A 26,164-nucleotide genomic window follows, 5' to 3' on the forward strand; every position below is an offset into this window, starting at 1 on the left:
CCCCCACACAGATGCACACACGCACAGTGGACTACTGCTCAGCCATGAAACAATGAAATAATGCCATTTGCGGCAACTTGGGTGGACCTAGAGATTATCATACTAAGTGAAGTAAGTCAGATAAAGGCAAATACCATATGATATCACTCATAGGTAGAATCTAAAAAATGATACAAATGAACTTACAAAACAGAAACAGACTCATACACATAAAAAACAAATTTATGGTTATCAAAGGGGAAGGGGGAGATAGCAATAAAGAGTTTAGGATTAGCAGATACAAACTACTATATATATAAAATAGATAAACAATGCCCTGCAGGCCTAAGGGTCATTTTTTGCCCCTTCATGTCAAGATTTAAAAAAAAAATCTCAGAATAATTTGTCTTATTTTTGATGGTTTGAAAAAAAATTAAGTAAATAGATAAACAAGGTCCTACTGTAGGGTACAGGGAACTATTCTATATCTTATAATAATCTACAATAACCTTTAATGAAAAAGAATCTGAAAAAGAATATATACGTGTAAAACTGAATCACTATTCTGTACACGAGAAACTAATACAACATTGTAAATCAACTATACTTCAATTTAAAAAAGTATGATTTAATTCATGAAACAGTTTACATGAAATTTTTCCACATGTCTCCTGTAAATTAGGTTCAACTGTATATATATGGAAATTTAAAAACTTTTCCCTTATTCTTAAGTGTTGTGTGAGGTATATCTCTCTACATACACACACAAACATTTATTATAAGAAACATGTTTGTATAATTTTGTCTTTTGGATATCCCTGGGGTTCATTGGCTGACTGCATTTTCAGCGGTTAATCACATATTTGCTTTGTAACATCTCTTGTAATTTGCCTTTATTGTTACTTAACCCTTAGGTTGTTGTTTAATATTTTTGTTATACATGTTTTGTCTTCCCAACTGACAGAGGAGGATACAGGTAAAATCTGCTTAGGGGTTCCCCCTGTAATTAGCTCACCACCTTTCTTATGAATGCTCAAGAGTGTTTTGCTTGCAATTCACAGTACCATAAATTAAAAAAAAAATTTATAAACTTAGGAAGGTTTTTCTAGAGATAATTCTTCCCCTATTTGTGCACTTAGTCATTTAGTATGGACTTTAATAAAGACAAATTAAAAGAATAGTTAAAGATACGATTTTGTCAGTATTCTTTTGATAATTCTCAGGTTGGGTCCAGTCATCGCTACTGCCTCGGGCAGAACGCTCCCTGAGCACTCTGCCCCTGCCTCTGCCACTGCTCTCCCCACAGGGCGCTGTGGTTGTCTCTGGGTCCTGTGCTAGGAAGTTACCTCTTCAAGGACCCAGGCAGTATTTTGTCAATTTTGGTGCCCCAGCACCGAGCACAGTGCCTGTTGCCAACAAGTAGGGACTTGACAGACAGAAGAAATCTCCTGTTCCAGTGTTCTAAGATTCTTAAAAGATGTGCCTACCTGAGTTGAGCAGGGTGGGGAAGTTCAGTATTTCCATATGTCCAGGAGAAAGTCAAGTATTTTGAACAGCTCTACCACAGAGGCAAGGCAGTGGGAAAGGTTTTGAAAATTATTTTTGAAAATTATTAATAGGAGCCAGTGAGAAAATGTGTGATGATATCTATTTATTATTTTTAGAAACCTTTTGGAACAGATCTGCAGTTTAAGGTGAAAATAGTTTTTAATTGTTTCTGGGCTATTATTTAATAGTAGTTAAATGCTCCCAAGTCATATTTTATTTTAGATTTGTGACTTGAAGATGCTTCATTATCATTATTTGATAAGTTTGTGATTACCCTAAGTGTGACTGTGTTGGCACATTTTAATGGTATTTGTGGAGTTTTAACCCAAAATATTTTGTTCTTTTAATATGATAAGGAAATGAGACCAATGTCCTCTGATTCAATTTAAGGAGAGATTAATATGATTTATACAATAGCTTTAATGTATTTTTAAGTCAGTTTAGGCATTTTTAAGTAGCCTGTTGATTCCTTTTTAAAATTAGTAATATTTAATTATACTATGACATAATGTGTGAGAACAGTATGTCAGACAGTATTTACAAACTTTCTGATTTGCTTAAATACTGTAAGGAAACAAGAGAAGGTATCCTAGCCTTAGTGTTGAGAAAGGTCTGTTTTGATAAATGGTGCAGCATTAACCATCTGGTCTGAGAGCAGTACCTGGCCGCATTCTAGTGACTTCACCTCCAGACCACAATGTCCTTGCATATATAAATCCTGCTGCGTGATTTGAGAAAAGGTACATTAGTTATATGTTGTGAGACCATGTAATGTATACTAATCAGCATCTCAAAGTTATGTCCCATTGTCATGGACTGTTGCGTACTGCCTTAGGGTTAGAAGGTTTACTCAGGGATGTTCCTGACGGGTTTCTTGCCTAGAGTTTTCCTGACGTGAGTACCACAAACTACAACCTATATTCCATGCTGTTTATTGAACAATGATGGTAGGTAGGAAGCCTGAGTTCAGTCTTAAATCTACTGTTAATTAGAAATAGACTGACAAAGTAACTTAAACACTTCTAAATTTGAAAAAGTTGCCCTAGCTGACTTCTCAAGGACCTGCCTAGCCTGTGATTCTGTGAGACCCACATCATAACAGAAAATAGTAAGGAGTTAAGAGAAATTTAAATTTTCTTGCTTGGGAGGTTGTTAAGATGAGAACAGTCCGGGGAAGATTTTTTACAGGGCAGCATTTGGAAAATAAATAGCTCTGTTTAAATGTGATTAATGTGTCAGAATGAGATCTTCTACTTAAAGGTACTTTATAGCCAGGTACATTGTGTTGAACTGTGCTTGGCCTATAGCAGGCTCTCAGTTAATGCTTGTTGAGAGAGTGAATGAATAACTTCAGGACTGATGTGACAGAAATCAGAATCACTTGTGGGACACTTTAGTGATAAAATCCAAGATAGTAAGAATTGAACCCTAGAAAATTACAGAAGAACTGTATTATTCTCATGTTATGAATGGAGGAACCAAGACGAATGAAATATGTTTTTAGAAATACTTTTGCCTAAAAAGGAGAGAAGATCTTTTTGGAAAAGAAAGAAAAATATTGGAAAAATTATACTTGCAGTCTTTTATGTCCACTAGAAATTAGTTAGGGAGATACTTGGATAAGCCCAAAATGATTACATTAAAAATGAAGCTTCAATACTTTCCAATGGAAAAAACATTTTGTACAAACCACACATCAGCACTTTTTTCCCCCCAGCATCTTTTTGTATTGTTCTTCTTATTTCTCCAACCTCACATCTCTAACCAAAGCATAGAAGTACCCTAACTGTTTTTAGCTTATTTTGTTCTTAGTTACTACGTAGGTATTGACTTTCATTAATCTGATACTCTAGCATTTTCTCTCATTTAAATCTTGCTCTTTTGTGAAAGGGATCTTTAGAATGAGGGACACCAGCTTGTTTTCAAAGATGGGCATCTCAGAACTGATAAAAGTCCTGATTGGAGGACTGAGTGACTCCTATTTGGTTGTGTAAGAAGATCCCAGAAGGAAAAGTTGCAAAGATTTGTCAGTAGGTTGAGGGGAGGCTTGATTAGTTAGATTAGGGTTCAGTCACAGAAGCAGAACTGCTGTGCTATTATGGAATAAGGGGTTTATAAAAGGAGGAAGACCTTACACAGTTATGGGAGAGACTCGGAAACGTGAATCTGTAAGGGGAATTGGTAGGTCAGAGAGAAGTCACTAATTAGCCTTCCTGAAGCAGTGGTGCAGTGGGCAGGTCAGAGTTTGCAGGTGAATCTGAGAAGCCAGGTGTGCCCAGCTGCTGGAGTGGGACCACACAGTAAAGCTGGTGGAAAGTCTATGGAAAGCTGATAACTCTGCATAGCTACCTTTTCTGTGGTCTTCAGTCAGCTTTTGGTGATGACCCTGAGGTTGCTGTTTGGTCGGCAGGATTGGCAGTCAGGAAGAAGACTTGCATGCAGTGCTGGGGAGAGCAGAGACACGGTGGAATCTGCTGGCCACTCTGTTGGTCTAACACGCATGATCTTCAGAGAGTAATTTCCTTTTTCAGAAACAGTGTGGGAAGAGAATTCTGGGAAATGTAGTGTGAACTTAACCACGTTGATGAGGTACAGACTGCCACAGCAGGTGAGAGTGAGGGACGGGGAACCACAGTGGGGGATGTGATAGTTGTGGGAGTCCATAGTGATGTTTTGTAGGTCTGCGTTCATCCTACTGTGAGAGAGCGAATTCCTTAAATTCTCCAAGCTGTCTTCTTCCTCTGTGAAATGGGGAGATAGTGTCTACTTTATGGCATTATTGTGAGGATTAAATGAAACGTTTGTAAAGCATTTAGTGGAGTGTCAGCAGTGCAGACTATTATAAGTAGTAGCCTATAGTAGTAGTAGTGATTGTAGCAGTAATAAGAGGGCTTGAGAAATAGAAAGGGTGTGTTTTGAAAAGGGAGGGGAGGAGTGGGGAGAAGATGAATGGAGGTAAGAATGAAGAAGAAGTCCTGTGTTTGAGAAGGTTACAGTCTGGCTGCATATAAAATGGTTAGGAAACTGTTAAGGGAATGTCTTTTAAGAAAGTTAACTGCCGTGATGAGTGGAGAGACAGTGCTGTCATTCCCGTGTGGCCAAGGTTAAGCGATAATGTATGTGAAATTGCTAGTACACTGGCAGTCCGCAGAGGTTAATTATTTTCCACTTCTTATCATTTATAGAAGGAAAGATGGCCAGGTAAAGGGGATAGGGAAGGCTTAAGCTGTGTCCTTAAAAGGTGGTTTAGACAAGTTGAAAAAAGGGAGGAAGGATTTCAGACAGCGGAAATAGGAGGAGGCATCAACAAGGCACGCAGGACTTCGTTAACACAACTCAGTAGCTGTTGACCCTACTCTTTGCTTTTGGTAATCCATTTGTAATCAGTTTCTGGAGATTGTGTTTGCTCCTGCTTGGGCCAGTTGCCCACCTCTGGACCATTATGTTGTGGGACCACACTGAACTGATTTGGTGGCTCTCAGTAATCAAGTGGGTGGTGGAGGTGCTGGTGGTAGGAGGGACAGGCTTCCAGAAGAAGGCCACTGTAAGCGAGGGGAGGGTGTGGCTCAAATGGTAGAGCCCATGCTTAGTGTGCATGAGGTCCTGAGTTCAGTCTCCTGTACCCTGTCTGAAAAAAATAGATAAACCTACCCCCCGCCCCCCAAAAAAAGAAAGAAAAAGACTGGCCAGAAATCAGAAGAAGGCCACTGTGGATGACTCACTGCCTTTGTTATAGTCGCTCAGTAGCAGTATTCTGCTTCTTTTCAGTTATTCGGGTTAAGCATTTTACTCTTTTTATATAATTAATATTTGTTTAGGTTTGCCATGTTTACCAAATTCTTACTAGTTTTTGTTCTCCTGGAATCACTTTCCATCTTTTTGAAGTATATCCTTTAGAAGTTCCTCCACCAAGGGTCTGTTGGTGATAAACTATGATTTTTGTTTGTCGGAAATCTTTAGGTCTTATTCTTAAATAGTATTTCAGTTGTGCGTGAAAATCTAGATTGGTGGTTATTTTTTTCCTCAGCATTTTTTCTTTTTCTCTTTCTTCCTCAGCATTTTGAAGATGTTATTCCATTTCTGTTTCTTGCCATGATGTAATCAGACCTAAAAGGCTGTATGGGTGTTTATTAATGATAATTTTTTATGTTGTTTATTAGAGAGTATGTAATTGACTCTTGAATGGAAGTATTCATATTGGTTTTTCTTTTTTCTTTCTATTTTGATTTTTAAATTCACTGAATATTGAAAATCTTAGGAATGTCAGAGGAAGTCAGTAAAATAAACCTTTAATAAATCTATCTAGTTTTAGTTGTTCCTGTGCACCGTTATTACTGAAATGTTTGGCTACCTTCTCTGGGTTAGCACTGAAGACGAACAGATTAATTAATCATTGTTTCTCTTATCATAGGGCTCCATTCTGGTGGGGGAGGGAGACAGGCATATTAAGGTGACCTCATAATTTGTTGTCCAAACTGGGCCACTTATGAGAGTGAAAGGAAGGCTGTTTTGATAACTATCCTGGAGCAATGAAAATAAATGGGAACTGTCTTTAATAAACTGGGACATATGATTTATCCCACATATGTGAAAATGAGTATGATACAGTGAAGTACGTACAAAGTACCATGGGAATATTATAAATAATGTATTATAAAATATAAAAATTATGTTAAATACAAAAGTGTAAGTAATATTCAGATACCAAAGCTATATTTAATTAAGTAATGATAGCAGTAGTACTTTTGATCTTACTGGAATGAAGAATACCTAGATGTCAGCTTAGCATAGTGAATACATAACAAAAGCCACAGTTGGCAAAAATATTTTAAGAAATTCCAAATTGAATATGTAGGAGATCATGTCCAGAAATGGGGGAAATGGGGTGCAAAGTGCTGAGTTACTTAATTGGAAAAAGTTAATGGGAAATTAAGTTAATTGGAAAAGGTTTCATGAATAAGTTGTTTCGAGATGAATGTTAGAAGTAAGAATCCCTAAAGAGGAGGGAGAAATGGGTATTCAGAAGGTGAACAGAAGCGAAGCCTCAGGAAGTGAGGGGGACGGGGGTGTCTATCATGTCCGGTGGGGAAAGCAAGTAGATTAGATTGACTGAAGCAGATGTGTGCTGTTATGTTGTGTTTGTAAGGAGATTCAAATAAGAGGCTTGTTTATTTAAGGTATTTGTTAATGGTATTTGTTAATGGTTTACAAAGTGCTTTTAGGTGCTGTGAGAGATATAAAGATATGTAAGTAATATTTCCTGCCCTCCAGGAGCTTACGGTCTAAATGAAGACACAGCCATATAACTTTTTTAAAATCATGAAATGAAAGGGATTATGGGAATTGGTTTGGTGAGCATTGGTTAGCTTTGGAGTTTTATGTTGGAGTTTGAGGTCCTGGCAGCATGTACTGACTTTAGAGTTCTGACTGAGAAGGACTGTGTTTGATATTATTTGGGAGTTTTGATTTATATGATAAGCAATATAAAGTGTTCGATTCCCACCAGCAGAATGAGTGTGGCTAATATAATCCTATTTTGACTGTGACTTTGGTCATGATTTTATTATGCCAGTATAAGATATATGTATTTGCTTACTTTTTAAACTTTGGATAGATTTTAGAACTGTAGAAAGACATTAGTATTTTAGATTTTGGTATTTTGTCTTTTTTAAAATCCAGGGGGTTAGTGATGGGAGCATGTCTCATACAGTAGGCGTGTGTTAAGTGTTGGTTGAATAAACAAATGAGAGGCAATATAATGTAGCATGTAAGAGTAGATTCTAAGCAAGATTGTCTGGGTTCCAAAGCTCAACTTAATAAAGTTAGCTCTTGTTATTGTTTTTTTTGAGTGTTCACTATGCTCTAGTATTATTCAGAGTTCTTTACAAATAATATTGCATATAAGCCTTATTATAATCAAATGAAGTAGACACAGTTTTGTCCTCATTTTATAGATGGGGAAATGGGCATTATTGTCATTCTTGTCATTCTTGTCAGTGAATTTTGAGTGACACTTTTGATTAAACAGTTAGGAGTTTTTCTCTCTGGTGCCTGATAGAAATACCAGGGAGTGACAGTCAGGGTACAAATATTTTGTCTGCACCAGCCTGTAGTGATTTGAGAGTTTTTAAAAAGCCTAAGTTTGCTAGAGTATTGATTTGCTAATAACTATTAACTTGTTTAATTTTCATGGGAATCTGGTGATGATTATACTTGTAGAAACCTTCCTATTACAGTGTGGAAACTAAGGTAAAGAGAGATTGAGTCGTTTGGCCAAGATCACGTAGCCAGTAAGTAAGTGGCAGACACAGGTTTCAAACCCAGGCACTTTGGCTCCACAGACTGAGTTCTTAACCACTGCGCTTGGTGTTTTTATTTTTATAGGGAGCATGACCCATTCAGAATTAAACTATGGGTGAGTATGAAGTAATGTTACAGGTCATAAATGCATTGTTTTTGTGTAATACCTTAAAAAGGAGACAAATCAGAATTTGCTTTTGAGTTTAATCTGCTTTGTCTCTGAGCTGTTTGGAGGAAGAAAAGGCAACTGGTATCTATTAAGTTAGACTATGTCAGTTATTTGTGTTAGTGCTATACGTATTATCTTATTCTGCACTTAAAGCAAACCTGGAGTATGAGCTCTGATATCTTCATTTCATAAACAAGAACATAGATACTTGGACTGTATTCAGAATAGCCGGAGCTTTGAACTCAGGTCCCTGTGTGACTCTAAAACATCCTTCTACAATATTCTGCTTCCCAAGGAAATGTGAAAACTCAAATTTGATTTGTCAGATAAACTGCATATTCTTTTTGAAATGTCAATTCAAGAAATGATAAAACGTTTTATTAACTAAAAAATCTTTTAGAACTTCATAATGGAAAGGAAGCAAATGCATCCAAAATATGATGATTATCATGACAACAGGGATCACTGGATGGAAATTAGATTTTTCTCTGCCTTTCTGAGGATGTGCAGGCCTGTTTACAAATGATTGCCACTTTATATGAGAGTGGCCATTTAACCAGTTTGAAGTTACATTAGATTTAGGGCTATGAAGTTATTAAGAATTAACCAAATTTATTGCATCTAGGTAAATATTTTTTAATCATTCTAGGAGGCTATATATTTATTGTTATTACATATGTCATTTCTTAAAATGTTTTGGGAACACTTAAAATTCTCTTTAAGTTTGACTTTTATATGGTATTTAGTAGATAATATGTACAAAGTTCAGAAACTATGAAAAGATACTCAGTGAAAGTTTCCCTCCCCAGCCACTCAGTTCTTAACCAGAAGTGACTAATGTCACTAAGGAAATACTCCTTTGAAATTGTCTTCAGAATTTTTGAATACCTGAAATTGGAATATATCTGATAAATGATGGAAGATTTTATTTTATTTTTTAGAGTCAGAATTCATTCATAGTCTGGCAAATAGTGGCGCTACCAGTCTGGGTAACATTTTTAAAAATCAAAAGCAAGGGGTATCTGGCAGGTAATGAGACTTGTATTATAAATTGGTTTAAAGTCAGTGGTCAGAATTGCAGTGCTAGTAGCATTATCGAATAAAATTTGTAGTTTGATGTAATTGACAGACTACACATTTAAAGTATGTACTTGGTAAAATAGAACACATGAATATACCTGTGAAACCATCACCCCATCAAGATTGTATACATATCCATCACCCGCAAAGCTTCTTCATGCCCTTTGGTAGTCCCATCACTGTCTTGCCCCTTTCAGTTGTCCCTAGGCAGCCGATGATCTGCTTTTTGTCACCATGAATTATTCACCTGGTGATGGACATTTCAATTTCCAATATGGGATGATTACACATAAAGCTGCTATGAACATTTGTGTACAAATATTTTTGTGAACATATGCTTTCATTTTTCTTTAGTAAACACCTAGGAGTGGAATGGGTAGGTGATAAGAATTTGCCAACTGTTTTATAAAGTGGTTGTACCATTTGACATTCTTACCAGCAATGTGCATGTTTTCCTTGTACAAAAATCCTTGCCAACACTTCATATGGCCATTCTTTTGGAATTTCATTTTTTTTAAACCCTCCTTTCTGAAGATGAAAACGAGAGAATTTTACTTTTTTTTTTTTGAGTAGTTTTAAGTTTACAGAAAAATTGGGCAGAATTGCCATATACCCCTCCCCCTCCCACTTTCCCCTATTCTTAACATTTTGCATTAGTGTGATACATTTGTTATATTTGATGAGCCTGTATTGATACATTCTTATTAATTGAAGTCTATAGTTTACGTTCATTTTTTGTGGTGTTCATTTTATGAGTCCTGACAAATGTATAATGACATGTATCTACTGTTATTATGGTGTCATATAGAATAGTTTCACTGCCCTAAAAACCTCCCGTGGTCTGCCTATACTTCCCTCCCTCCCTGGCTGCCATTGGCAGCCACAGATCTTCTGCTGTCTCCATAGTTTTGCTTTCTCTAGAATGTCATATGGTTGGAATCATCCAGTATGTAGCCTTTTATTTCACTTAGTAATATGTATTTAAGGTTCCTCCATATCTTCTTTATGGCTTGAGAGCTCATTTCTTTTTAGCACTGAATAGTATTGTGTTGCCTGGATGTATCAGTTTATTTCTCCACTGGCTTAAAAAAAACAAACAAACCATGATGACTCTCATAGCTGTATGGGGGCTTGGAGTGAAAATAGGCTGGTTAGATGGGCAGGTGTTGCAGTAATCCATGCAAGAGATGATGATTGCTTAGAATGGAGTGGTAGTGGTGGAGATACATATTTTTAAAGAAGAGCTAACAGGATTTGCTGACGAGTTGGAATGTAGAATGAAAATTCTGAGAGGAATCAAGGCTACCCCTAAATTTTTGTCTTGAACAGCTAGAAAAATAGAGGTGCTTTTTTGATGAGATAGTGAAGACTTGGGAGGAATAGTAATGCTTGTATTTTTTGAACTTTATTCTTATTTAAAATTTTTTCATTAGAAATAAATTTAAGCTCCAGAAGTTGCAAAATGGTTATAAAGAAGTTTTTTTTCTGATAATTTGAGAATAAGTTGCCAGCATGAGGCCCCTTCATCCCAGAACACTTTAGTTTGTAATTGCTATCAGAAGGGGCATTTTCTTAGATATCCAGAATGCAACCATCAGAATCATGAAGTTAACGTGGATAGAATAGTATATTCTAATCCACGGAACCCATTCAGATTTTTGCCAGTGGTTCCAATAATGTCCTTTTTAGCAAGACAGTTCAATCAACGATCATATTTTTGTATTTAGTTGTGTCTCTTTAGTGTTTTTCCATCTGGAACAATTCTGCCATGTTTCCTTGACTTTCATCATCTTCACAGTTTTGAAGTTTGTAGAGTAGTTAACTTTCAAAATATTCATCAGTTGGGGTTTGTCTAATGCTTCCCCTGTGATTCAATTTAGGTTACATATTTTTGGCAGGAATATCATAGAGGTGATGTGTTAGTTTTTGCCATGCATCCTATCAGGTGTGACTGATTTTAATTTGCCCATTACTGGTGATCTTAATATTGATCATTTGACTAAGTTTCCTGCCAGATTTCCACACTAAAAAAAAGGTACTTTTTTCCTTTATAATTACTAAATATTTGGGGGAAGGTATTTTAAGACTGAGTGTCTCATGCCTCATCACTTCACCCACTAGTTTCACCATTCATTGATTTTTCTTGGCCAAATTATTACTATTCATGAATGCCAAATAATGATCTTGTAATTTCATTATGTTATTGTAATTCATTACTTTACATTCAAGCACCCACGCTCCCATTTGTTGATTCATTTTTCAGTAATGTCTCTGTGTACTCATGGATTCCTTTTTTATTCAGTGGGTTGTTGTAATCTATCAATTATTTGTTTTGAAGCTCAAATTGTCCCATATTTAGCTAGTGCGAGCTCCTTCAAGGTGGTTCTTGTGTCCTTTTGACATGTCTTGTGATTCTTTGTATACTTTCTTTCTGACACAGTAAGATGTTCCAGGCTCATCTTGCACATACATCCATATTTTTAAGGAGCCCTCATTCTTCTTAGTGAATATTGGTATTTAGAAACCAACATCTTGTGGGTGCATTCATTGTGAGGAGGATGTCACTGCTTCCAGGTCTCAGTAGACAAAGCTATAAAACATATATAGGTATAAACGTGTGTGTGTGTACACAACTGTATCTGTTTCATTTCCCTGATGACTAATTGTATTAAGCGTCTTCTTGGCCAAGTGCTTATTGACTGTTTTTGTATCTTCTTTGGAGGACTGTCTTTTGAAATCCTTTGTTCATTTTATAAATGGATTAGTTGTCTTATTATTATTATTATTGAGTTGTAATAGTTCTTCATACCTTCTGTATACTAGACCCTTATCAGATATATAATTTTCAAATATTTTCTGCCGTTCTTTGGGTTGTCTTCTCACTCTCCTGTTGGTGTCCTTTGATGCATAAAATAATTTAATTTCAATGAAGTCCAGCTTATTTTTTCACTTGCTGCTGCTTTTGGTATTCCATTTAAGAAACTATTGTCTAAGGTCATGAAGGCTTTTATAACTCTATTCCCTTCTAAGAGTTTTCTAGATTTGGCTTTTCCATTTAGTCTTTGATCCATTTTTGAATTAATTTTTGTATATTGTGTGATGTAGGGGTCCAACCTGTTGCTTTAGCATGTGGATATCCAGTTGTACAGCACCATTTATTGAAGACCATTATCTTGGCAGCTTCGTCAAAAACCATTTGACTGTAGATGTTTGGGTTATTTCTGGACTCTCAGTTCTATTCTACCAGTCTCTATCCTTAGGTCAGTACTTACACTGTTTTGATTGCTATAACTTTGTAGTCATTTTTAAAATTAGGAAGTGTGAGTCTTCCAACTTTATTTTTCTTTTTTATTATTGTTTTGGCTATTCAGGGCCCCTTGTAGTTCTTTATGAATTGAAAGATCAGCGTTTCCATTTCTGCCAAGAAAGGCCATTGGAATTTTGATAGAGATTGCATTGAATCTGTAGATCACTTTGAGAGTTTGCCATCTTAAAAATATTTTCTTCCAGTCCATAAACATGGGATATCTTTCTGTATGTTTAGAACTGTTTCAATTTCTTTCAGTGCTTTATAGTTTTTAGTGTACAAGACTTGTTTATTTTTTGTTAAATATATTCCTAAGTGCTTTATTATTTTGATGCTGTTATAAATGAAATTTATTTCTGAATTTCATTTCTGTATTGTTCATTGTCAGTGTATAGAAATACAGTTAATTTTTGAGTGTTGATCTAGTATCCTGCAACTGCCCTGAATTCATACATTAGCTCTAAGATTGTTTTTGTGAGCTTCTTAGATTTTCTGTATATAAGACTGTCACCTGTGAATTGGGATAGTTTTACTTCTTACCCAGTCTAGATTCCTTTTATTTCATTTTCTTGCCTCATATTCTGTCTGGAACCTCCAATACAGTATTAAAAATGAGCAGCAAGACTGGACATCCTTGTCTCTGATCTTAGCGGGGACATGTTTGGTTTTTCATCGTTAAGTATGATGTTAGCTGTGGGTTTTTCATGGGTGCCCTTTATCAACTGGAGGAAATCCCTTCTCTTAGCCTTCTGAGTATAAAGGCAGATTTTAGCACTTGCATTTTCTATGTCTGTTGAGATGATCATGTTTTTTTTTTTTTTTTTTTTGCTTTTATTCTGTAAGTGTGGTTTATTACATTGACTTTTGTATGCTGAACCTACCTTTTTTGGGATATATTCTACATGTTCATGATGTATAATCCTCTTTTTTAATGTTCTTGATTAGGTTGCTAGTGTTTTGTTGAGAATTTTTCTATATTTGCAAGGATGTTGATCCGTAATTTTTCTTCTTGTAATGTCTTTGGTTTGGTTATCAGAGTACTACTGGGTTTAGTAATCTCTCTTTCTTGCTCTTAAAAAAATATATATATTGGTGGTAATTCTTCCTTAAATGTTTTAAGCCATTTTCTGTAGGTCTTTTTGTTTGTGAGAAGCTTTTTATTTCTAATGCAATTTATTTCATCCAGGTGATCTAATTTGTTGATGTGCAGTTGTTCATAGTATTCCCTCATCCTTTTTATTTTTGTAAGGTTAGTAGTAATTCTCCTTTAATTCCTGAGCTTAGTTATTTGTATCTTCCCTCTTTTTTTCTTGGTTAATCTAGCTAAAAATTTGTCAGTTTTATTGATCTTTTCAAAGAACCAACTTTTTGTTCCATTGATTTAAAATTTTTCTATTTTATTTTTATTTTCTAGTTTGTTTCCACTCTAATCCTTACTGTTTCCTTTCTTTTGCTTGCTTTGGATTTAATATGTTCTTATTTTTTTCAGTGTCGTAAGGTAGAAGGTTGTGTTATTGAGTTGAGATCTTGCTTGTTTTTTAATATAAATATTTACAGTTACAAATTTCTCTCTAGGTTGTACATTAGGTGTATCCAGTAAGTTCAGTATTTTTTTTTTTTATTTTCATTCATCTCAAAGCATTTTCTAATTTCCCTTGTGACTTCTTTTTTGTCCCATTGGTTCTTTAGGAGTGCTTTGTCTAATTTTCCCATATTTGTGATTTTTCCAGATTTCCTTCTGTTACAAAATTGTAATTTCATTGCATTGTTGTCAGGCAACATACTTCATATGACTTAAATCTAAACTTAACTGAGATAAGTTTTACTACATAATGTGTGATCTGTCCTGGAAAATGTTGTACATGCATTTGAGAAAAATGTGTATTCTTCTGTTCTCGGGTTGTGTGTTCTATAGATATTTATTAATTAAGTTTAGTAGTTTTATAGCATTATTTACATCTTTGTTTTCTCTTTGATTTTTTTGTCTACTTGTTTTATCCATTATTGAAGATAAGGCATTGAAATCTCCAACTATTTGAGTTGTCTATTTCAATTCTTTTTTTTCATTTGAGAGTCTGTTGTTAGATGCATACATGTTTCTAATTACTATATCTTGTTGCTAAGTTGGGCATTTTTTTTCACTATAAATGTCCTTCTTTGTCTCTAATAACAATTTTGTATTATATTCTATTTTGTTTGCTATTAGTGTCGCGACTTCAGGTCTCTTTCGGCTACTGTTTACATGGTATATCTTTTTCCAGTCTTTTACTTTCCGCCTATCTTATCTTTGAATCTGAAATGTGTCTGATGTACACAGCATATAATTAGATATGTTTTAAAGTCTGTTCTGTTAATCTCTGCCTTTTAACTGGTTTGTTCCTTCCATCTTATATTTAATATAATTACACGTATGCTAGAATTATTCTGCCGTTTTATATTTGTGTTCTATGTGTATTATATCTTTTTTGTTCCTTATTCCTCCATTACTGCCTTCTTTGTGTTAAGTAGATATTTTCTAGTGTGCTATTTTAATTCTCTTGTTTCTTTTGCCATTTAAAAAATTTTTAACTTTAGTCATTTACCTGGGGATTAAAATTAAGATCTCAGAACAATGTAGCTTGAGTTTAATACTCACTTAATTATAGTGGTATACAGAACTTTTCTTTTGTTTGACTCCGTCCCTCTTCTTTCCTTTGTGCCATTATTGTTATACAAAGTATGTTTATATATCGTATGCCCAACAGTATGCTTAAGATTATTGCTTTATGCAGTTTTTTTTAAACTTGTGTACTAGGTTCCTGTTGCTGCTTATGTAGAAAAGAGTTAACATAGGAGGCCTTACTGCTTATCCATAGAATGAACTGCTTGTGAGATCTGCCCTTGGATGGCATCTGAGAATTTGGATTTCAGGAAGGTTCCCACCTGCCTAACAGATAAGAATAACTTATTGTGTGTTGTGGGGGAGGGTATAGCTCAAGTGGTGGAGTGCATGCTTAGCGTGTATGAGGTCCTGGGTTCAATCCCCAGTATCTCCTCTAAAAATAAATAAATGAATAAATCTAATTGCCCCCTCAAGAAAAAAAAAAGACAAAAAAAAGTTACTGTGCCTAAGGTGCTTATACAAACAAAGTAGTTTATGGTGAACTCTTGCTTTTTATTTGAGAATCTGCAGTTTTGGTATCTGCAAGACAGAGGGTATCTATGTGATTAGCCCCTAATAAAAAGCCTGGGTGCTCAGTCTCTAATCTTTCCTGGTAAGTGACATTTCACGTGTTGTCAAAACTCATTGCTGAAGGGAATTAAGTGTATCCTATGTGACTCTACTGAGAAAGGATTCTTAAGTGATTGCTTTGGGCTCCTCTGGGCTTTGCCCCATGTGCATTTTTCTTTTGCTGATTTTGCTTTGTATCTTTTTGTCATAATAAATTATAGCTGTCAGTACAACTCTGTTCCTGAGTCCTGTGAGTCCTCTAGCAAGTCCTTGAAACTGGGGATGGTCTTAATTACTCCCTACGTACTGCTGTAACAGATTACCACGAATTTGGTGTATTTAAACAACGTAAATTTTTTATCGTACAGTTTTGGAAATCAGAAGACTGAAATTAGTGTCACTGAACTAAAATCGTGGTGTCATCATTCCTGTTCTTTACTGAGGCTCTAAGGGAAAGTCCATTTTCTTTCCTTTTCCACCTTCTGTCAGTTGCCTGCATTTATTGAGTCATGGCCACCCCATTCCATCCTCAGGGCCAGCAGTGACTGACCAAGTCTCTTAAACAGTGTTACTCTGACACTCACTTTCCTGCTTGTTCCTTTCATTTGTAAGGATCCCTGTGATTATGTTGGGTCCAGCCATCTCATCTTAAATTTCTTAAATTACATCTGCAATGTCTCTTTCGCCATGTAAGATAATATACACGCAAAAGGCCTAGGAATTAGGATGTGGACATCTTTAGGGTGGGCCAGTTTTGTGCCTACCACAGTCAGATAGGAGAAATACAGTTAGAAACAAAAAACACATTTATGCAGTGTTTTATCTTTACTTATGTGATTACTCTTCCTGGTGTTCTTTCTGCATGTATGTGAGAATTACTGTCTAGTGTCCATTAATTTCAGCCTGAAGGACTCCTTTAGTATTTCATGTAGGGCAAGTCTGGTTGTGATGAATTCTCTGTGTTTGTTTATCTAGGAATGTCTTATTTGTGTCTTCAGTTTTGCAGTATGTAGGATTCTTGGTTGACAGTCTTTTTCCTTCAGCACTTTGAATATGCCATCCCATTGGCTTCTGGCCTTCTCGGTTACCAGTGAGAAATCAATTGAGTATCGTTTGTACATAGTGAATTCCTTCTCTCTTGCTGCTCTCAAGATCCTTTGTCTTTCAGCAGTTTTATTATGATATGTTTATATGTGGATCACTTTCATTTTATCCTTCTGTTGGAGTTTAATGTGCTTCTTGAATGTGCAGATTGTTTTTCACCAAATTGGAACATTTTTGGCCATTCTTTCTTTTTTTGGAGGAGGGTAGGAGTTAGAGGTAATTATTATTACTATTATTATTACTATTTTTATTATTATTATTACTATTATTACTATTTATTATTATTATTACTACTACTACTATTATTATTATTACTATTATTAATGGAGGTACTGAGGATTCAACCCAGGGCCTCATGCGTGCTATAGGCATGCGCTCTACCACTGAGCTATACATACCTCCCGCCTTAGCCACTGTTTCTTGAAATAGTCTTTCTGCCCTCTTTTTTCTTTCTGGGACTTCTATTTTGCATTTGTTGGTGTGCCTGATGGTTTCAGCTATTGTACTTTCCAACTTCAAAATTTCTATTTTGTTCCTTTTTCTAATTTTTGTTTCCTAATTGATACTGTTTCGTGAGACAGCTTTCTCGTATGTTCTTAAGTTCTTTAGACATGGCTTTATTAGTTCTTTGAACATATTTAAGATAACTGATTTTATGTCTTTGTCTAGTTTGCCCACCATTTGGGCTTCCTCAGGGTCATTCTTTTGATTGCTTTTTCTCTGTATGTGGACTCACATCTTTGTATTTCTCATTTTATTTTTTTTTTCATGAAAACTGAATGTTTAAAATATTATAATGTGCCACCTATGGAAATCAGATTCTCCTCCCTCCCCAGTGTGTGTTGTTTATTGTTCTTATTTATTTGTTTAGTGACTTTTCAGAACTTGTTTTTTAAAGTCAGTATTTGTTGTGATTGTCACCGAAGACTGCTCAGTTTAGTTGTTACCCAAAGAATAGACAGAGATTCCTTTAGATGTTTGGAACCAATAAATCTCAGAGTCTTTTTTGAGAGGTTTTCTGTGTGTGTGTGTGTGTTGGAGCATTTACAACTCTACCTTATCCTCCACTTACTGCTGCACAGAGGCTCAAGTTTACCTAGAGGTGAAAGTCGAGAGCCTCCTTAGATCTTTCTTGAGTATGCAACAGCCCTGGGCATTTGTGTGATTTCTAGATTCCCAGGAATTTTTTGGAGCTTTTCAAAGTTCCCTAATGACATTTTATTCCTCAGCTTTTCTAAAAAAATTTTTTTCTTAACCTGTTGCTTGCCCCAACTGTTTTCCCCTTCCTCAGACAGTTGAGATATGTGATAGTTGTCCTTAATTGATTTCAGCAAGTACCCCAAACTCCCCAAACTTTTTGGACTGGAAGAGCTTTGAGTCAGGTTAAATAATGTGGTCTATTAGCCAATCATTTAGATAGGTCAAATTATCTATGAGTCTTGGGAATCAGACCTAGAAGACATTCCAGTTGCATTCTTCCCTCTCCAGTGGTTGCTAGGCTGCTTATTTTCGTGGTGACTGTGGGCCGTCAGTTTACATTGCCACTTCGGAGCTTGGAGTAAGGAGTAGGAAGATAGGAATAGGGAAGGTCAGAATCCCACGAGGCTCTCTTCACTGAGACTCTTGGATGCTGCCCTGATTGCTGGAAGCCTTTGGTTAATTCCTCTTTGTCAATTTTGGTAATTGTCTCTTTTATGAAAGAAGAGAATTTTTATAGGTCTTTATACTACTTTGTTGATGTCCTCCTTTTTGTGTCTAAACATGACCTTTTCCCCTTTATATCTGCCATTGCTCTGTAGGAACTTGAGTTTATTTATCTCTTAAACTTTTTGACTCTCAAAATTGTTTTTTTCCCCTTACCTTAAATAGAAAGGAACATGAGAAGTACTGAGGTAAATATAATATAACATGATGGTTTTTAGTTCATTCTCAATAATTGCGTATCTGGGAAAAATAAAGCACTTCTCCCCAGCAGTGTGTGTAAAGTATTAATATTGTACATTTCTTGTTAGCATTATTTATATTGACTTTTTTCTTTTTGTGCCTACCTCTTCTCATTCTTATTATTAACTTGTTCATTTTTTTACCCCCTTAGGCAATAAAGAATGCTGATGGGAGAATCATTTCCCTAATTTTCAAATTGTTGAGCTGGTTGCCATAATGGGTGAGTTCACACTAAAAGGATTTTTCAAAAATAAAGGATAAAAATGGGGGAGAAAAAATTGTCTATTTTTTTTATGAAGAAATTTTATGAAAAGAAAAAAAAAGAAATTTTATGATATAATGGATTTATGTTATGCTTTATTCTTATTTACTTAATAGATTTTCAATTAAAACACTTTTTTAAATTTTATAGTTTGGAAATAACAAATTTATGCAGGGCATAGTATGGACATTCAAAATAAACTGTTAGGATGGATTGTGATTTTCTTAGGAGTCTGATGGCCAGAGAGAATACTTGATAAAGAAATCTGACTTTTAAAAGATTGAATAAATAATGAGTAAATTTTTATAATTATTCAATAATGTAATAATATAAACTAAAGAAAACAGCATAAAAATAGTAAATCATAAAACTATAACAGAATAGAGCAGCACATCATTGGTGCTCAGGGAGGACGTGTTTTACAGCTCTTGTGAATTTCCTGTGGCGTCATCATGTTAACAAACGGAGGCTGAAGGATGGGAGTGGATTTTGGGTGTTCAGTTTATGTATTATTTTGTTTTCTTCTCTTCCTTTCTTCCTTCCTTCCTTTCATTCTTTCTTTCCTTCCTTCCTTCCTTTCTTTCTATTCTTTCTATTCTTTCTTTCTTTTCTTTCTTTTTTCTTCTTCTTGGGGTTGACGATTCCAGTGTGAGGCAAAGATTGGACAGGGAAACACTAGAAAGGAATGGAGCAAATGGCTCATCCTGTCCTAAATGGGGGAAAATGGATTGTGTAGTCGGAAGCTAAGTTTTTAAACTTAAAAATTATCTTATCTTGATATCTTAACTATGACATATATTTGCCAATGTTTGTTTTTGTCACACTTTCCCTACCACTTTCTTAACAAATGTATTATTCACTTTTATATGTATATACATGGTGTCAGGGCCAAAGAGCTTAAATCTGTCCATGTTCTTCAATGGAAGGGCTAGCACACTTTCAGAGTGTCTGCTTGTGGCAAGTGTGTAAGCTGAAGCTCCACCTTCCTACTTTCTGAATTTCTCTCCCACTTTCTCTTTTTGTAACCATGAGTGCAGTGCCATCCTGTGGTCCAAATTCTTCACTTTCGTCAGCTTCACCTCCAGTTCCAAATTGGATATCCTTTTACTGAATTCATATTAGCTTTTCATTTCTGTGGCTCTCACAGTCTAAACTCTGTATTAATCAAATTGATTTCTACTATACTTCTCAAATAATAATTCACTATAGTATGCAACAAAGCAAAGAACAATCATTGCTTAAAAACATTTGCAAAGGGAGCCACAAAAAACCATGAATATTTAACAGTATGAGTCACAGGGATTTGAATTTTTGATTGAGGATTTCCTCCTGTAAACACTTTTTAAGGGTAATGAATAAGCATATAAGGTACCACATTAAACATTTCTGATAAATTTTTAATTTGAAATTATTTTCCAAATATTTTCTGGTTTTATGCTTAACTAGATGTCCTTTTAGCATGTGTCAGAAATCCACTGCTGCTTCTAGGTGACTGTTGGTCAGACTCCAGGATCCTGTGGGCATCCTCACTGCCATTTGGGTCGACTTGTGACCCTCATGACATTTATAACCTGTGTAATCTTCCTCTGCCTGTAACCACTACAGAGGTGCTTAATGGAGTAAAAGAGTCTAAGAATTGTTAGAACAGTGCTTGTGTGTGTTCACCACTTTGCTTGATCTTTTGGAATTTGTTAGCTTATGTCTTGTCAAAAGTAAATTTCCTGTTGGGTATTTACCTACCATCTGATTCTTTGTCAATCCAGAAAAAGAGCACTCAGTTAAGTAGCCCTTCAGTTGTATGTCATCTCCATAAGAAGTTACTTTATTCAAGTGGCCCTCTTTACTTTTTAACAAACACATCCTGTAGAAAATGGTGCTCATTTTTTTTTTAACAAGGAAATTAGTATACATAAATGTGATGAGAGATTTAAGCCAAGCTTTTCGAGGCATTTATTTTGGTGTTGTAATATTAAACATGTAATGTTAAACATTAAATATAAAAATATCTAAATTCAAGTATTTAATGAAGAAAATAATTAGAACATAGATATGTTTAAGTATTAGAGCTCCCCCGTCCCCAGTGTAGAGCTAAGGATTTTACTTTTCTCAAGTTTACATCAGAGAATTTTATTCCAATTGAGATCATTTTTGGCTTGTTCTTTTCCTCAGGAAAGATTTATTTTTATAATAAATGACAGTCTGGCTTGAACCCATGTACACTGCACATATTGTGATTACGTTATACCCAACTGACTCAGTTACTGTTTAGCTAAGCTAATATTTTGTTGACATTTTACTTTACAAAGGATACTTTGTGAAAGATTATGATATTCTCTAGACCTGGAATTTACTAACAAAACCTTTGGAGCTATTATTTTAAATTTAGTACGCAAGTAGTTCCACTGTGGAACAGAATATATTGAGTGTTACAAAAAAATGAGCACATAAGAGAAGTCAGCTATGTGTGCATTTGAAAGACGGATGAAGCCACTGACTTGCCAAATTCTTTTTAATGATCTCCCCTTACAAGGTAAAGCGTGTTTTAGTTACTACTACTCTGAATGTAAATTATTGTTCACCAAAATGGTTATATTTTTAAGTGTAAGCTGTTAAGTCGCTCAGTTCCTTTACCGATTGTTGATTACCACTAGGTGAATTTGTTTACTAGTGAAAATCAATTAAATTGTCTCTGAAGCATTACTAGGAGTCTTACCTTTATAGTCTTAGAGAGAAATCTTTAATATATTTGAAAGAGCTTAGGAGTTCATGGTTCATGATCCTTTCATTGAATTTTATGGATTCAGTACTTTTTTCTAAGGAAGGGATTTTTCTTGCATTGTTACCTTTTAAGCTGTTAGTGGCTGAGATCATTAAATAGTCTGTTAATGTAGTCTTGTTGAACTTTATGGTGAAGAAGTTAAAAAAAAAGCTTCCAAATACCAGTAGGCTATTATCTACAGACAAAGCTTTTCTTTGTTTCTAACTTAAAGTACCGATGAAAGAGAAGAACTCTAAAGGAAATTTCATACTTTGAACATAAATATTAAATAATGATGGTATTTATAGAAATTTTTAGAATTCATGGAAATTGTTTATTTTTCCCCATTTGTTTTATTTTGGAGGGGGGAATTAGGTTTATTTATTTATTTTTTAATGGTGGTACTGGAGATTGAATCCAGGACCTTGTGCATGTTAAGCACACACTCTACCACTGAGCTGTACCTTACCCTTCCCCCCATCTTTTTAGCTGTCTTGTTGATGTTTTATTTAGGAGTCATATAAAAGAGTTTATCTTAACAGGGCTGTTTTTTTTTTTCTAATAAGACTAAATTTATTCAATACCCTAGTAAAAGTTTTGATTATAAGTATCCAACAGTATAAAAAGTACAAAACAGATTTGTAGATTTCTAATATATTAATACAAAGTGCATGACTACATACAGTACATCCTACAGGCAAAGAGAGGTGGAAAGGGGAAAAGAAGACTGTGGCTGAGGTCTAGTAATAAATAAATAAATACAGAAGTAGAGATGATCCATATTATAGTATATTCTACCACCAATACTGCAGCCAAAATGTACAAAAAAAAAAAAACCATTTCAAAATAACTCAGGAGGAAGATGCTAATTGGCTGGGATTCTTGTAATACACCTCAGAGTCTGTGGGAGCGCTGACCCAACTCACTGTGTCTGTGCATACGGCAGCTTGGAGTTTTGTTTTTTTTTCCCAAAAGGAAGAAATATAAAATTTTAAGTTTAAATTAAGAACTATAAAACTATAGGGTGCCCAGAAAAAGTGGCTCACTCCTTATTGTCACGTATACGATCCAATCTTTCAAATCCAGTTTTTTAAAAAAAAAAGCACTGAGTTGCATTATTATTACAAGGTAGGCGAACGATCCTCCATCCCTGTGAGAAGTCTGAACTGGTGATCTGTTGTTCCTGAACTGGTAGAAAAGAGGCAATGATAGTACTTTGGTTTGGGTTCAAGTAAGAGGCTTTTAATGACGATTTGAGAACTGAAGATGTATTTAGGATGTCTCATCTAACACCACAGTGTTCAGAAAGCCTGACTTTAACAGGGCTGTTTTGCCTAATCCTAGGATGTTACATCATTAGAAGAATCAGAATGGCTTTGTTTGCCTTATAAATGTCTCATGTGAACACCTAGTGTGATGCAAGTTCTTGAGTCCAGTGCAATTTTAATGTTACTTGTCTTTAGTTTTTAGATAGTTAAATTTCATTTCACCAAAATAACAGAAATGTAGGCATTGAAAATGTTCTAGATGCATTTTTGCATTAAATTTTATTATAAATTTTGTGTTTGATGTCTATGATAAATACATATTGAAATTACAATTTTGTGTATATATTATTGAACAAATCCCTAGATGATCAGCAAGCTTTGAACTCAATCATGCAAGATTTGGCTGTTCTTCATAAGGCCAGCCGACCAGCATTATCCTTACAGGAAACCAGAAAAACAAAATCTTCATCACCAAAAAAGCAGGTATTTGTCCCAGTAATGTTTTAGTAAATGTATATTGTTGTTCTGTGAATTATTTTTTTTGAGTATCCTAATCATGTAGAGGGTTTGTTTGAAGTGATTACCTTATAAGCTTTTGGATCAAATATTTTGTCATACATTTTTCCATAAGGTATCTGTCCTAAAAAATGGTAGTTTCATTTAATGTGGTAATTTCTCTCTAAAGCTGGTATTTTATCCATTATTAAGGAGCGTAAGATAAGCAAACTGTTTTTATTTTAAATAGTCTGTTATTCTGTGTATTTACAAATGGAGATCATTTTGATTATTGTAAGTAGAACTTGTTTGGGATGTCTGACATGAAAAGTGGGAACAGAGTGTTCTATATTTCCCTCCATCAGAGTTAGCAGATGCCTCATACCCATGGTGCTACCACTGACGGGTCTTGGTGCTCCTTCCTGTTGAGTCCAGATTTAGCAAACTAATTCTCAACTCACTGGTAGACACTGTCAGTTGATTGGAGTTGACACTGAAAATGGAACCTTCTTACCCTCTGCTCTGCTTTAAATGAATGACTAGGAAAATGATTTAGAAATTCTGGAAATTTTGTCAGATTTCTGAAATGATTAATCATTTCATTACAGAATGATGTCCGAGTCAAATTCGAACACAGAGGAGAAAAAAGGTAAGGAAAGAAACATTACATCAAGTTTGTTTATTTAATCAAATGCATGTCCTAGTTAAGACCATTAGAGGTTCTTTTTAGATTTACTGAAGGTTTATGGCTTGCAAATTGAGAATGAATAGTCCTTGATAACTATAACATGTACTTGGGCTTAAGATAGAATCTCTCAAAATTTAGGCTTAACCTCAGAAATGATTAATATTTTTACTTTGCAATATTAGGGCATAAGTAAGGTCACTGCATAATGCAGTTTTAAATATTACCATCTTTTATTTTTACTCAGTGGAAATGAAATATATTTCTCCTTATCATAATTGTATCATCCCTTCAGATACAGAACTTAGGTATGTAGACTTAACATTCACAATTTTGATTATTCTCAAGAGACTTCAATCATATGACCTGTATTTAATTAATAACATTGAGGAAGTGAGTTGAAATGGTGGCTGTAAGTGATTTAGCAGAGGTGGAAGCCTGGCCTTTAGCTGGTATCTCTGTCTGAGTGGAATGGGGGAAATGCAGGGTGGTGGCTGACAGCAGAATTGCTAACGAGACCTAATAGGAGTTAGAGAAGATGGGATTGTGTTTCTACTATGACTGTCCTGTTAAATCAACTTAATGAAAGAGCTGTCCATTTTAAGGACTTTAAAAAGGCTCACAAATCATATAACCTGAAGATGTACCATTCAAGTATTGTCCAATCTACTTTTTTCCTGTTTACAGTTCTTTTATGGATATTTTCTCGATTTCCTTTTTCATTCATTGAACACTATTTTTTGAGTACCTACTATATATGCTGGCCTCTGAAGGGAATAAAGTGAGTGAAACAGTCACAGCTCCTCCCCTTAAAAAACTTAGTAATGGAGTGGTCTCTAAGTTTAGGTGCATGGTCCCCAGGGGCAACACAGTTCGATTCATTGTGATGTTAGAAGAAAATCCTAGAATTAAAAAATTTTAACCCATTAAAAATACTCAGGTGGGGAGGGAATATTCTTACATGATATATATGTATTAAAAAATGTCGAGTTGATGAGGGTGCAGTAATCTAAATTTACATCCTCAAGGAATGACTTTATTTTCTTACAGTTTCATTGCATTTCATTGTATGGGTATCACATGTTAAAATTTAATTGTTTTCCTCAGTGAACATTTTATATTGCTCTTTAGTGTTCATATAACACTTGCACTGCAAATTATAAATGGCAGAACATTTTGAGAATTCCTTTTTATAGTTTTTATTAGAATAGAACGAACTTCAGAGTTTTAAAACTTTATTTTGAGGTTTAGTGCACTTGATCAAAAATTGGCCATTGTAGTATTCAAGTAGAGTGAGTGTTTACATTTTAACTTAATTTTGTATTTCTCTATCCAAGAGGTAACTGTTGGAAGTATGTTATTTAACCATGCCTAAGAAAATAAAATATATTAAAATTCTGTCCATGTAGAATCCTTCAGTTCCCCAGACCAGTTAAACTGGAAGATCTGAGGTCTAAAGCTAAAATTGCCTTTGGACAGTCTATGGATCTGCATTATACCAACAATGAGGTAAACATGTACAGTTTAACTTTTAATAGTTCTTATTTTGGAAAGTAGTGTGTTTGTTTAAGAGATTGTTTTAGGGGGGTTGTGCTTTTATTTAGGGATTGATAAGGAAGGATATGGTATGTTAATAAGATATCAGAAGTAAATTTTAACTTATTAAAATAAAATTTCTTGTGGAAAAATAATGAATATTCTGTATAAATTGAGATTCTGCTAAAGGAGGAAAGTTATTACTTAAAGATTTGCTGCTTATTTATGTTTCATTTTTACTCTGTGTACTTTATTGATGAATTCTCTTTTCTTCTAAAACTATACTTGCTTACAGAGACAACAGAGCTTTGGTAGTGGGATGGTTTAGTTAAATGTAAACAATTATTTTCGTGTTGGTAAAGAAATGATTCGATTGTTACGTTTACGTTTGGGAGTCAGTACATGTAATCTGAAGGGCTCGCTGTGACACTGAAGAGCTCTGTGTTCTGGAGAATCCCCTTTTGAACCTTTTGTAAAAATTGAGATTGCATTAGATTATTTCTGAGATTTCTTCCTGA

At 34.9% G+C, this 26,164-nt stretch overlaps 1 protein-coding gene across 1 annotated transcript in view; it reads left to right on the forward strand.

The window, feature by feature from the left end:
* The window catches only part of MAP3K2 (mitogen-activated protein kinase kinase kinase 2), a 62,111-nt gene that overhangs the window by 4,226 nt on the left and 31,721 nt on the right, over positions 1-26,164 (forward strand). The window contains exons 2-5 of the mRNA XM_072960798.1: positions 18,794-18,862; positions 23,295-23,413; positions 24,034-24,074; positions 25,520-25,619. Coding sequence (XP_072816899.1) covers positions 18,859-18,862; positions 23,295-23,413; positions 24,034-24,074; positions 25,520-25,619 — 264 coding nt within the window. The 5' untranslated portion in view covers positions 18,794-18,858. The remainder of the gene's footprint in view (positions 1-18,793; positions 18,863-23,294; positions 23,414-24,033; positions 24,075-25,519; positions 25,620-26,164) is intronic.

Source organism: Vicugna pacos, chromosome 5 (genome assembly GCF_048564905.1).
Source record: "Vicugna pacos chromosome 5, VicPac4, whole genome shotgun sequence".
Taxonomy (NCBI): domain Eukaryota; kingdom Metazoa; phylum Chordata; class Mammalia; order Artiodactyla; family Camelidae; genus Vicugna; species Vicugna pacos.